This window comes from Haliaeetus albicilla, chromosome 25 (assembly GCF_947461875.1).
Source record: "Haliaeetus albicilla chromosome 25, bHalAlb1.1, whole genome shotgun sequence".
NCBI classification, from domain to species: Eukaryota; Metazoa; Chordata; class Aves; order Accipitriformes; family Accipitridae; genus Haliaeetus; species Haliaeetus albicilla.
The window spans coordinates 1,276,864-1,290,301 of NC_091507.1; the positions used below are offsets into that span (position 1 = coordinate 1,276,864).

The following is a 13,438-nucleotide window of genomic DNA, read 5'->3' on the forward strand; positions in this document are numbered from 1 at the left end:
GAACTAGTCTAAAAAAAAAAAAAAATCATTTTCCAAACAGTTAAAACCGTAAGCATGGTTTTTCTGACAGCTAAAACTGAAGTGACTAGTACGGCTTGATTCTTCAGGGCAGCCTGACACCAAGGGAGGTCACCACTGTCATTTACCAGGGATTTACCAGGATTACCACATCATGGGGTGCTGCAGCTGAGAACCTCCAAGTGCTTTCCTCCTTCTCCTGGCACTACTTTTTTTTTTTTTTCCTAGATGTAATTAAAGGCAACTGCTTTACACCCAGGCTGCAGTTTCTTCTGAGAACTAGGATCCCTGTGGCCCCCTGGTTCCCGGTCTCTTCTTCTTTCACAGCAGGATACGTGCTGCTGCAGGTGAGAAGTCTCCCCCCTTCTGGCCTCATACTCAGCTTCTCATCCTGAAATTCAGGTTCTTGCCACCCCACCCCGGAGGAGCACCTGATGATGAAGTCAGATTTACCAATACCGGTCTCACCTTTCTGAACACGAGAAAAATTCAAACAATGAGCAATGTTTTTTCTTATTCAGCCCACTAACGTCTTTCACACTTTTCAGTCCCCAGAATGAAGTGCCTGATGTCGTCCTTGGTCCTTCCTGGGATCAGCCCCTCCAAACCACGTCTGTCCAAGCCTCAACCTAACCAGGAATCCAGCCAGCACTGCCGTCTTGGTCAGCTTGTACGGTCACTTGCCACACATGTATTTGCATAGGAGTGTCGACAGAACCAAATCTGACAAAATTTCTATCAGAAATCTTGGCCAGAAGTAGTTGCCGAACATAATTTGGGGAACCTACAGGAGAGGCATGAACAACCCTAGCCTGGCGAGGCAACATCTTTCTTGGCAATCGAACGTAGTCGGGTCGGTGCTGGAGCTGCTGGCAGCAGATTGCAAAGCTCCTCGAGAAAATCAGAAATAAGACAGCCACGCGGTGCCAGCCTGGGGTGTCAGAGCACAACTGACACAACCCAGCCGCCTTCCTCAGAGTGGGCTGTGAAAACCACGGTATTTTTATTTTCATTTAGAGAGAGCAACCTCCCAGCACAGGTGGCAAAAGGGCTCGAGAACATTTCCAGAGCTCCAGTTGACTGAGCCAAACAGCGCACCGAAAAAGGGTCTCTGCCGGGGGCACGGCAAAGCCTTTGGAGTTTTCAGGCAATTTTATGGCTTTACAGCACGCAGCTCGCTTTTTTCAGCCCTTTGGACCGCGCTTTTTTTTTTTTTTCTGCGTACAAGTTTTTTTGGTTTGGTTTTGCGGGATTTTTTTTTTTTTGACAGCGACCGGCCGAGGCTGGTTCCCCGCCACAGCAAAGGCAAACTGTAGGCGAGCGGCCACCGCGCTGCCCTGGCGCCCGGGAGCCGGGCCAGGCCACCGGGAGCGGGCCGGCCGCCCTGCCCGCCGCCATGTCCCCCTCTCCTCCACAGCCCGCCGCGCCCTCGGACCCGCCCCGCTCCCGCCACCGCTTACGATTGGCCGCTTCTTTTCCCGCGTGACGCATTCGCCGGGCGGCCATTGGCTGCGGCGTCGTTGCGACAGGCCGGAGGGCGGGAACGCCCCCTCTGCGTGACGAGAGAGGTGGGAGGGGGGAATAGTCGCTCGGTTGCCGTGGTGACCGGGCGGCCGTGCCCGGAAATGGGTCGGGCGCCGGGAAGCGCCGGGAAGCGCCGGGGGAGCGCCGGCGGCCGGCAGGTACGTCCACAGAAGCGCGGACGCACGCGTCCCCCGTCGCCCCCCCCCCGCCCTCCAACCCCTTCGAGGCGTCCGCCGGTTGCCGGGGTGATCGCCATTTTAAAGGGCCCGCCGCCGGGTGCGCCTCGCCGGCGCTGTCGGGGACCCGCGGCGCGGCCTGCGGGGGAGGGATGGCCGGGCCCGGCGGTGAGGGGGCCGGGGGTCTCGGCGGAGCGGCCGCCGCTGCCGGCGAGTGATGGCGCCTTGTGGTTCCCCCCCGGCAGGAGCGGGGCCCGGGATGGCGGCCGGGGGCCCGGTGAGGGTGTCCCACAGCGTCTGCATGGTGTCGGACTTCTTCTACCCCAACATGGGGGGCGTGGAGAGCCACGTGTACCAGCTGTCGCAGTGCCTCATCGAGCGAGGCCACAAGGTCCTGGTGGTCACCCACGCCTACGGCCACCGGAAAGGCGTCCGCTACCTCACCAACGGGCTGAAGGTCTACTACTTGCCCCTGAAGGTCATGTACAACCAGTCGACGGCGACGACGCTCTTCCACAGCCTGCCCTTGCTCAGGGACATCTTCGTGAGGGAGAGGGTCACCGTCGTCCACGCCCACAGCTCCTTCTCCGCCATGGCCCATGACGCCCTCTTCCACGCCAAGACCATGGGGCTGCGCACGGTGTTCACGGACCATTCGCTCTTCGGGTTCGCGGATGTCAGCTCGGTGCTCACCAACAAACTGCTGACGGTGTCCCTGTGCGACACAAACCACATCATCTGCGTCTCCTACACGAGCAAGGAGAACACGGTGCTGCGAGCGGCCTTGGACCCGCGGATCGTCTCCGTCATCCCCAATGCTGTTGATCCCACTGACTTCACCCCAGACCCGTCGAAGAGGGATGACGGTACAATAACAATCGTTGTTGTCAGCAGGCTCGTTTACAGAAAAGGTAACGGGGGGGGAAATGTAACTTTAGCTTGACTTGGTTTTTTTCTTTAGGATACGGTAAGAAGGGCCTTGGTTGGGTACCACTGATGCCGTGTCTGTGGTATGGGTTGGATTTTAGACGGGAGCTGTAAGGTGGTGGTTCTGAGCTTTTGCGTCTGTACATTCAGGAAGAAGAAATGTATGTTTCAGTTTGCGTGTGTTGCGTTCAGCGGTGCATTTCTTTTGTAATACTGAAGATATTGAAATTTTTAAAATGGAAGGTTTGGCTTATATTGGGGATATGATTTAGGCCCTAATCTATGTATTCTGTTGGAAATGTTTTAATTGTTTTTTTATTTACTCAAGCAACAGCACCTTAAGTGACTCTTTTTTTTTTTTTTTTTTCCCTCATATTTGTCTCCTGGTAGATCACAAGTTGTCTTTTTTCAGAATTTTGTGTTCAGCAGTGTAACTGTCTTCAAGAGACTTCTTTTTTTTTTTTTTTTTTCCTTTCTCTTGAATAGAGTTATAGCAGTAGGCTACATCAAGGTAAGTTCTAAAATCAAATACAATAACGGCTTCCCCCAACTTTTCTACTCTTAGGTATAGATTTGCTTAGTGGTATAATTCCTGAGCTCTGTCAGAAATATCCAGAGTTACATTTCTTAGTTGGAGGAGAAGGACCAAAACGAATCATACTGGAAGAAGTCCGGGAAAGATACCAGCTACATGACAGGTTTGTTCCATGCATGCCTACGACCCTTCAATGTACTTTAGGGGTGGGGAAGACAACAGCAACATCCTTTCCGCCTGACAACCTGACACCCCCCCCCACACACACACAAAAAAAAAAAACCCCAAAAAACCCACCCCAACCAACCAAAAACTTAAGGCTGGAAAAGATGAAAACTATTGAAAGCAAGGCAGATAGACCAGACACTAACCTGAAGACTTATGGAGTTGGACTGTGATTCTGCAACTTAATTTATAGAAATCGACCCTGTGTGAACCTTCACTTGAGTTGGAGAAAAGCTAAGACATAAATTTATCATATTCCTCTCTGAAGCCGTGATGCTTGGATTGCATATTGCCATATTGCATAAGGTGTTAGACAGCTAGTTTGTGTCACTGCTGCTTGTGAGGATGATTGCTAGTAATTTATTTTAATATTTCAGTATGAAACTCTTCAGGGTAGTGCTTATCTAGTATGTGTTCTTGTGGTTCTACGAACATGTTCCCTGGTGCTACTGTGTTGCCAAAATGTTTCTGTGATGCATACACATTTGTGTATTTCTTTGGGGTTTTCTTGTTGTTCAAAGACAGTTTTATGTGGCAAGGACAAGCTTCTTAATTTTCCATTTCCTTTTCTCTGTTTTCTGTTGCCCGCTCTGTACTTCAGTCAGTGATTCTGCTGATAAAATTGTTTGTTAGTATTGTTCTTATTTTGCCCTTTTCTGTGTCCCAGTATCTCTTCAAAATAATAGCTCCTGATCATTGTCCCCTAAATACTTTTTTCCACCTCAGACTGAGACTGATCAGACCTCACATTGAAAAGTCGCATAATAGATCTAATCAAAAAGGATGACAAGTCTTAATTATTGACTGCGTGAAGCCATGTTCTCTTACAGAACTGGAAAGCTCAGTAGCAATGTTTTGAAGACAGTTGCCAGTAAAACAAACAGAGCAACTTCTTCCCCCAGCTTTATTTTCAGAAGTTTCTTTTAGTGTGAAAATCAGCAGCAGTCTTCTATTTCTTCATTACTGGAAAAATTTAGAGGAAACGGAACAAAGGTGTCTGTGTTCCTTCTCTCACTATATAAGTGTGATCCATTGGCACATTTTTCAGAATATGTGTAACACCATACTGTATTATTACAGTCCAAATCTAGTGTTTATCTCTTCTCTTTATTTCTTTTTTTTTCTTTTCTTTTTTTTCTTATATGCAGGGTACGTCTCCTAGGCGCCTTGGAACACCAGGATGTTAGAAATGTTCTAGTCCAGGGGCACATTTTTCTCAACACTTCCCTCACTGAGGCCTTTTGTATGGCGATTGTGGAAGCAGCAAGCTGTGGTTTACAGGTAAAAAAAAAAAAAAAATCTCAACTATCTAGAATGCATGTATCCATTTTAAACAAAGTTCATGATTAAATACTATGTGTTTGTAACATTTGATTTAATCTGAGGCTCTGTCTTTACAAAGGTGAGCAAATATTATCCCCATTTACAGATCACCTGGAAGCTGAGACAGAAGGGTTAACCGAAACTGCTTAAGCTCCCAGAAGAAACTTGTGCAGAATTGGGAATAACATGTAGATCTGCTAACTCTCAGTTCTCTGAACTAACCAGACTGCCTCTCCAAAATGCTATTTTGTATGTACTGCTTTACAGAGTTTCGGGGTAGTTGATGTTCATTGAAGGTTTACTTTGACACTGCTTTAAGAGGAGCTGCAGAAAAACGGCTCATGAGCATGAGTGACTGGTCAGTCAGGCATATTGAATTATCAGGCTACACCATTGTACTAGAACTGTTTTCTTCCTGCACCAAGAACTGACACTTGTTTTCTTGTATTAACTGAAGATGTATTTGCCTTGCCATGTAGGGATTCAAGCTGAGTTGGAGAGAGAAAAACCAGTAAAAGCCCTTTCTGGCTAATTCACAACTCGGACTGACAACTCAAAGAAAGTTAAATCAGCAGCCATAAAGATCTTAGATTTTCACATTAAAATATAAAGAAACTTTTTTTTAAAAAGACAGACTGATAAGAGTGTCTAATATACAGGAAGTATAGAAAATGTGAGGGACTTTTTTTTTTTTTTTTCCTCCAGTATCCTTTGACAGTAGTTACTACCTAGTTGTGGTCGTTATTCTCCTGTCTTCTGTTTTGCTCTCTAGAGGTGAGGAAGTTCTGCAGTTTTCTTGTTGTTGCCTGCTGTTTAGAGATGATTGTGTAATATGAGTCTTAGTAGTTCCTGATTTCCCTTTAAAAATAATAATTCAGATTTAAAATTACTGAACTTCTGAAGAAATTCTTGTAAATGTTCAGTAGCCTAGAAAGTGTAAACTGAAGGTGGATGTGGTAAAAATGTCCTCCCCAAGTAGAGGTAATGGTTTTCGTGAGGGGCTATGGAAAGTCCAAAATCTGGTTACACATATTTAGTCATGTACTACGACAAACAACTTTAGGAACGATGTCTCATAAACTGCTCATTAGACCAAGTCTTCTGTTTTATCATGCTACCAAAGAATCATTCTAAACATTGTTAAAGGTAATCTGCTATGCTAGGTCTTTTCTAGGGCCTAGACCTTTAGTCTGCATACAGGTAAAATTCCGAAAGCATGATATCGGTCTTTGCCTTCATGGCAGCCACTCCTTGTAAAATTTTTTTTCCCATTCTTCTTAAGTGCTGTATCTAAATGGTGCAATAGCAGTGTCATTGCTCGATTTCATTGTTATGCAGCATACGTGCTATTTCTTTTGTTTCTTTTGAAGGTGGTGAGTACAAAAGTTGGTGGGATTCCTGAGGTGCTTCCAGAAAATCTCATTATTTTATGTGAACCTTCCGTGAAATCTTTGTGCGATGGATTAGAAAAAGCTATTGCCCAGCTCAGATCAGGAACACTACCATCTCCAGAAACCGTTCATAATAAAGTGAAGACATTTTATACATGGAGGAATGTAGCAGAGAGAACTGAGAAAGTATGTATAACCACTTCTTTTAAATTCTCTTAAAGTACATTTCTGAAACAGCTGCTTCTTTGAAACATTACTAGGTACCTTTATGTAACCTTTCAGTGTAATTTTTCAGTGTGTTTCTTTTCAAAAATACATGGTTTAAAAAGGTTCAGACAATACTTCCCCCCCTGCCCTGAATATATCCCTAGGTAGGTGGGTTTTTTCCTATTTGCATTTTTTTTCTATGCCCTAACTGCTGATAAATATTCTGAAGAACAGCCTAGATCTTTAGTTACATTTCTACTTACATATTTTTTCAAGTCTTCACATTAAGTAACTTTTCTGGCATAACTGGAAAAAATGCTGTATGAGATGTTAGCAGGTGGCAGACAAAACTTTGTCATGAACTCTCCCTTTTCCTTTTCATACAAGTGGTTTAAAATTATGAGAGGTAGTTTAATGCTGGTAGGCTGAACATAGTTGAATTTACATAAGCTATGGATGTAATGAAAATAAATTATCACACCTTTGAAATTGTATTTCACAATTAGAACTGCACTTCAGCATAAAAACTCTGCTGTTAGTGAAGAATGTTTACTGCAATGGTGTGATAAATGCCTGTGGAGATCTGTCACTTCTGATTTCAGCCCCTGTGTTTTAGTAAAGAGAGTAGCTGAATCACATGCCACTTAATTACTTTATAGTGTACTGAGATATATATCTCTTAAGTCTCCTTGAAGTATCATGTACAACCAGTTTATTTTATCGTTTTCAAGTACTGTCAGTACAATTCACTTCATGATTTTGAAGCTGCAAGCGGCATTTCAATTGCAAAGTTTTTATAGAAGTTACTCTAGATTTCAGTTTTCTTTATAGCCCTTTATTATAAGAAAAAACAAAACAACAAAAGCTCTGTGAAGAAAATGTTAGTGTAATTGGAAGAAGTCTGCATGGAACTTATGTTATACAAAAGACAGTTGTTTGTTAGCTTATTGTGAATTTACCCGTAGGGTGAAGTCTGTAATATTCTCTAGGAAAAAAATCTGTATCCTTTAAGCCTTTTTTCAGTTGTGTCTAGTGGGTATTTATGTTTCTGTTCTATGAAACACAGGACTGTATATTTTTTTAATTATTTTTTTTAGTGGTTGCAGTTAATATGTATATTAAGTCACGAGTAGCATGTATTTGCTTTTCATGTTCATTGAATTTTAAGAATTTTACTAAGAATTACTAGTGTTTCTTTAAATAAAAATCAGTGTACTACTATGATTTGCTTGATTGTTCAAACACAGAGATTTGGAAGATTGCCAACTCATCTATGAGTTCATCTATCTTTGTGTTGAAAATCTCGTAATTGCATGTTCAGATTCTTTTCCTGTGACTGATGTGAATATGAGATTAGAACCCATTCAATTAATTAAAAAAAAACAACCCTCTCTCTATAATATTACATGAGCAACAAATGATGCAGTCTTCCTATTTAATGAAATACTCTTGAGGTCCATCAAAAAAATAGAACGTTTCTTTTCCTTTTTCTCCTTAAATAATTTCTAGAACAGTACTCATAAATTAACATTTAAAATCTGCAAAGCTTTTTGGGGGGTAATATTTGTGCCATCTAGTAGTTAGGAACAGATAATTTATATTGCACACTGACAACAAAGTACTGCCTGATTTTTGAGGTAGAAGCAACATTGTTTTAAGATCTTACTTTCTGTCTCTTCTCCATTTAGGTGTATGACAGGGTGGCAAATGAAGTGGTTTTACCAATGGATGAGCGACTTGACAGGCTGATGTCTCACTGTGGCCCAGTGACTGGGTATATTTTTGCTCTTTTTGCTGTTCTGAACTTCCTTTTCTTGGCCTTTCTGAGGTGGATGACTCCAGATTCCATTATTGATGTTGCAATAGATGCCACAGGACCTAAAGGTGCATGGACTAAGCAGTGTTTTGGGAGGAAAAAAGGAGGAGTTAAAGAAGAACTTCCAAGCTCCTAAAATGCTCAAATGGAGAGGAAAGAACATGTCAGTCACTAAAGGTTTTAATGCTTGCTGATAGAGACATTACTCTTAAAATTCTTCAGTTTCTTTCTGAAGTTCTTGGAAAGAAACTTGGTTAAATGTGCTACCTCAATTTAGGATGATGTTTTAATTTAGTTTTGGATTCATGCAGATTTATGGAGATCTCTTTTGCACTTAAAGCTGGGAGGAGAGCGTGGGTTTTTATATGTGTCAAAAGCCTTTGAGACAAAAATACAAGATTTTTTCTTGACCACTTGAATATTACAGAAAGTGACTGTAAACTTTAGTGGTATTTGGGAAAGCAGAACACAAAAATTACTAGCTTACAGTAGTCCCTGCTAATTCCTGATATTTACTATGATTATTATTTTGAGACCTATTTAAAAATACTTAATTAAAAACCCAGCAAAACACACCTTTTCTCTTCTAAAATGAAAATGGCACTTGAAATTAGTCATGAATTCCATTACCATGGAAGTTTCAGAGACTTAGTTCTAGCAGTTGTGTCCCAGTGACAGTGTTTTGCCTGCATAGTGTTATTATTTTGAAGTTTTTCCCTAGTCAAAATTGGATCATCCTGTTGCTAAGTCAAAACTCCATAATGAATTTTTGGTATTTTCAGAGGTGCTAAATTTGTCCTGTTCACTTACACGTGTGAAAGTGTTATAAAGCTTATAGCGGTTTTTTTTACAGTACTTAGGTGAAGAAATTATATTATTTAGAGATAATATAGCCTTCAGAAACAGCTCAGGCCTGAAAACTCCTCCAGCAGACTATGCCAAAGTGTGAAGTAACACGTGTGTGTGCACGCACGTGTGAGAGAGAAACCTGTGAAGGGCTTAGCAAGCACCATTGTGCTTGTGCGCTCTGTCTCCCTTCTCTGCCCTGCGCCGCCCCCCCTTATTTTTTTTTTTTTTTTTTTTTTGCCTTCCCCTTAGTTATGACCAAAATGGCATTTCAGTCCATCTCTGGGAGGGACAGACAGTGTTTAGTATGCATGATTTCACCTAGACCACATCAGAGACACTGCAAGTGAAATCTTGGGAAGGTAGCCTTTAAATGGAAATTACCAATAGGTATGCTTTTCATGGAGAGGAAAAAAAATAAAAAGAAGTGGGTCCTTGCATCTGTTAGTAGTCCTGAGTAACGTATACCTGGGCCAAAACGCAGCACAACTCACCAATGTGCAAGGAGGCATTTATCTCATTTGTGTCACCCACCTCTAAACCCCGCCCCTGCCTAGTGCACTGGGTTAATTTCTTTCTCAAGCATCACTAAAGACTAAAAATCTTACTATTTTATGACTCTGAGTATTATGTAGTGTTGGACACTGTATTAATATTAAAACTGTGCAATATGAAAATACTGTTCCCAAACCCTTGAAGGGCAGTATTTAAAACACAGCTTCTGTCAATATCCTCTTGTTTGTGTACAGACATAGTTACCCTAACATCTGACATTTTATAACTTCACTGAACATATTTTCATGAAACACAGAAAAGTAATGTGAAATAAATGCCATATACAAAGTCTATTTTCTTTTACTAGAATTTTTAGCCTTTGATATGTAATGTACAATATGCATTGTATTGGAATTTGAATTTTTCAAACTCTACATTAAAAGTGGAGGTCAGCTAAAATGATGCCATACAGATTATGGCTAAGTGGGTGGAATTAAGGTAATATCTTACTTTTCAAAGTTACTTTTTCTTTTTTCCAAACACTCAAGCTTATAACAACTTTAAAAAAAAATACTGATTATCATTCCAGGGAAAAATTTTTTCTATATATTTTTTTAATAATATTTTGTTGATTCTCATTTATTTCTTTTTGGTTTCCTGCAACATCTAGAAACACAAATCAAATTTTCAACAGGATTGTAAGAATTTATTCAAAATACTTCTCTTTTCTTTTTTGGAACATGGTTTACTTATGAATAATATAATAAAACCTTGTTATAATCTTGTTTACAAGATAAATTCACAGTTTATCTAAAACTTTATTTACCTTTGGATAATGGATATTTTTCATTAATATCTGGTGGTTAGACTTCTTATGAGAAAGATGATTATTAAAAACCATTCTGCACAAGCTGCCACAAAAATTTAATCCATAACTGGTTTAACTACAACTATGTTGTTTCTCAAGTAATGCAACTTGTATTACGCATAACTCTTTGCGGGACTGGTTCACTCACTGGTCTTGTGCAGTGGAGTAAGGGCTGATGTCACTGAATCATTTAGTTTTAAAAAGCATCAGTGGGTGAAATGGAAAAGTTTAAATAAAATAATCACAATAATAAAAGAACAGACATAACGAGTATATTTAGAAATGAATAAAATAACTATTTAAAAAATCTAAAATGTTTCAGTTGTGCTTACAGGTAACATTTGATCATTGTGAAATACGAGGGAAATGTTACCAAAGAGAGAGCGATACTGAGTAATGTCTTGCGCTGAGCAGAGCCTCCAGTGTGGAGGAGGAGGGAACACTCCCAAACTTTCTGTATAGGAGGGACTATTCATCTGCAATGAAATTCCATCCCGCAGGCATAAGGAGCAATTGTGTTTCCAATACATTGTATGCAGACACTGTGAATTAAAGTATAGACGGCATCTTGATAACTGAAAATTGTATGTTAAACCAGAGCAAGTATCGAGTAAAGTATGAATGTAAGATTCATCTTTCAGATTGTGTTTTCGTGGATGTGGATAGATCTGTAAGAAGGTAAATACACTGTAATGTACTTATTTTTGTGCTCAAGTTTTTCTGCATCTTTTTAAAATAAACTTATTTTTTCTCCTTTTGATACTTATTTCTCTTCACTAGTCCTTATTTTCATACATGCTTAGGCTTATAAATAAATAATTGTAAAAGCACATCTTTTTGATGCTCCAGTAAAATACAGACTTCATGTAAATAGAAACAAGAACAATCAGTCTCAAAAGAAAATGGTTTTGCAAACTTTTTATATTAAAAAATATTTAAATATTTTTAATGTTTTATTTGCTGTCCTTAAGCTACTCTCGTCATATTTGCTGTACATCTTTTATGACACTCAGTAGTATCTTGACTTCCACAGTTTTTCCTAATTATTTTTTGACAGTCAGATGATAAAAGGTGGATATTTTTTGTTAAGGGAATAAAACTAAAGGCAAGATCCGGTTATACATCTGAATTTACATTTGTACTGAAATTTTGTATTTTTCTTGTCAACAGATTGGATTATTTTCAGATTCTGACTTGCTTCAACACTGGCATAACTCTGGAGATTATATTTGTGCGGGATTAATTGAACTTTAACCATGCATAAGCTGGCTGTCTAGCACGCGCTCGTTCTTTAAGCTGGTTGTTTAAGCAGGAGGGACTGACGGCAGGCGGGTAGAGAAGGAGTCATCCCCTTGCTAGCACAGTGTTGGAGACGGATGGGGGAAATTAACTGCCTGCTGGAATTTGCTGTCTTCCCGCCCAGGCAGCAGCAGGATTTTTGATAACCAGACTTTACGTGGTGCGATGGGTGGCGGAGAGGTGAGATGAATCCCACATCTGCTTGTTTGAGAGCAACCAGGGAGTTGCTATGTATGTCCCTTTTTAAAAGCAGGAGTGCTGTAAGTGTGCTGACCTAAGGATGCAAATGAGGCAAGGCTTGTATGGGAATTAGTGTAATTTATTGGGTCACACTGATAGAAAAGAAAGAGGTAGGCTCGCCGTACGTCTTTGCCCTGATCTCTTCCCTGCGGGATAAAGGGTTTCTGTCTCCTCTTTTTTCCCCCGTTGTCTTATTTTGATTGAACATATTTGAAATTCAAACTCTCAACTATATACATTAGAAATACACTGCTGTAATTCAAGGAGTGTCTAGCATAAGAATAGACTGATACCTCTTTTAATTTCTTTGAGAAGAGGATCCCTCTAATCTTTTATTTCCTTGTCAAATTCTTCAGGTCATGTCTGACACTTCTCACTGTTGGCTAAAGTTAAGGTGAACCGTGGTGAAAATGAGTTGTCTTCTAAGCTGGACTGCCTTTTCTTTTGTGCTTATTCCTTGCATGTTTGTAAACCAAGGATATATAAACATTAGCTTTCCAGTTCTTTGGAGGATCTAGCTAAACTACTTCTATTCATTCACCATCTCATGACAGTTTTTTTGAAGGATTAATATATTTTCTGGATATTTTGATTTGACAATTTAGTAATTACTCTAGCTGAAAGCTAGAGTGATTCATGGAGTAGTTTGGGCAGCTTGCAAAAGTTCTCAATAAGGCATGTTTTTTTCTATGGAGGGCTGACTTGTTCACTCCCGTCTATCTATGGAGTTGCAAAATCCCTCTCATTCAACTCATAGCAATGTTGCCCAAAACAGCGAGGGAGGAAAGATGAGATTCCTGTTTCTGCGTTGTCATTGCTCTTCCATTGTGTTATGTCTGTTCTCGTGCCTACATTATGTCGCTCACCTCTATTTAGTTTCAGAAATAACAGACGTTTCTGAGTGTTCACACCAGGTCTTGCTACGGCTTACCTGACTACCATCTTCACAGGTAATAATACTTCCCACCATGCTGTTCAGCCATCTTCCCACTGATGATGTTTTTTAATCCGCTGCAGTAATTTTCCTAGTGTTCTTGTACACTAAGAGCGGATTAAGAGATTACATGAGCTTTTCTCAGATGACTCCTTCATTTAACTAAAAATCTTCAGTTGTCTTGTTCTGAAGCCACAGGGTGATTTTGCTACTACACAAATGAAGCTTGTACTTCTGGAAGAGTCACGTTCCTGTGATGGCTTCCAAGTGGTCAAACTTCCTCATGTTTTTTTCAGACCACTTGGGGAGTTCTTCAGTATTATTGGAATTTCACCTTCCTTTAGGGATAAGAGAATTTCAGTGGAAATCACCTGATCTCTAGTTTCTTGTATTTTTCTGAGGGTTGTGGGCTTGTACAATTCTACCTACTACCTGGCAGGCTGATTGTGAAAGAAGATCAGCGGATCTCCTTTGCGACCAAAAGTCTGGTTTCTGGTCTTTCTCTTAAAAGGTGCTGTTCTTTCTTGCTTACATCCTATTGAGTGCCAGTTTTGTAGATCCTGCACGAGAAAGATTCTCCGTCATTTAGACTGACCTTTTCTTTGTAATGATCT

At 40.8% G+C, this 13,438-nt stretch overlaps 1 protein-coding gene across 2 annotated transcripts; it reads left to right on the forward strand.

Annotated features, from left to right (window-relative positions):
- The first annotated feature begins 1,614 nt into the window (after positions 1-1,614).
- On the forward strand, positions 1,615-11,117 carry PIGA (phosphatidylinositol glycan anchor biosynthesis class A). 2 transcript variants are annotated; one of them, XM_069770337.1, is made up of 6 exons: positions 1,615-1,700; positions 1,964-2,629; positions 3,211-3,343; positions 4,554-4,686; positions 6,099-6,305; positions 8,015-11,117. In XM_069770337.1, exons 2-6 carry the CDS (start codon positions 1,978-1,980, stop codon positions 8,276-8,278), a joined length of 1,389 nt encoding a protein of 462 aa, XP_069626438.1. In that variant the 5' UTR covers positions 1,615-1,700; positions 1,964-1,977; the 3' UTR covers positions 8,279-11,117. The 2 variants fall into 2 exon arrangements, with proteins under 2 accessions (XP_069626438.1, XP_009911001.2); XM_009912699.2 differs by lacking the exon at positions 1,615-1,700 and having other exon boundaries at positions 1,761-2,629.
- Positions 11,118-13,438: the final 2,321 nt, after the last annotated feature.

Coding starts and splice junctions, on each gene's coding strand:
- PIGA (XM_009912699.2), top strand. CDS start 1,936: ATGGCGCCTTGTGGTTCCCCCCCGGCAGGAGCGGGGCCCGGGATGGCG. Junction 2,630..3,210: donor CAGGCTCGTTTACAGAAAAG/GTAACGGGGGGG, acceptor TTCTACTCTTAG/GTATAGATTTGCTTAGTGGT. Junction 4,687..6,098: donor CAGCAAGCTGTGGTTTACAG/GTAAAAAAAAAA, acceptor TTTCTTTTGAAG/GTGGTGAGTACAAAAGTTGG.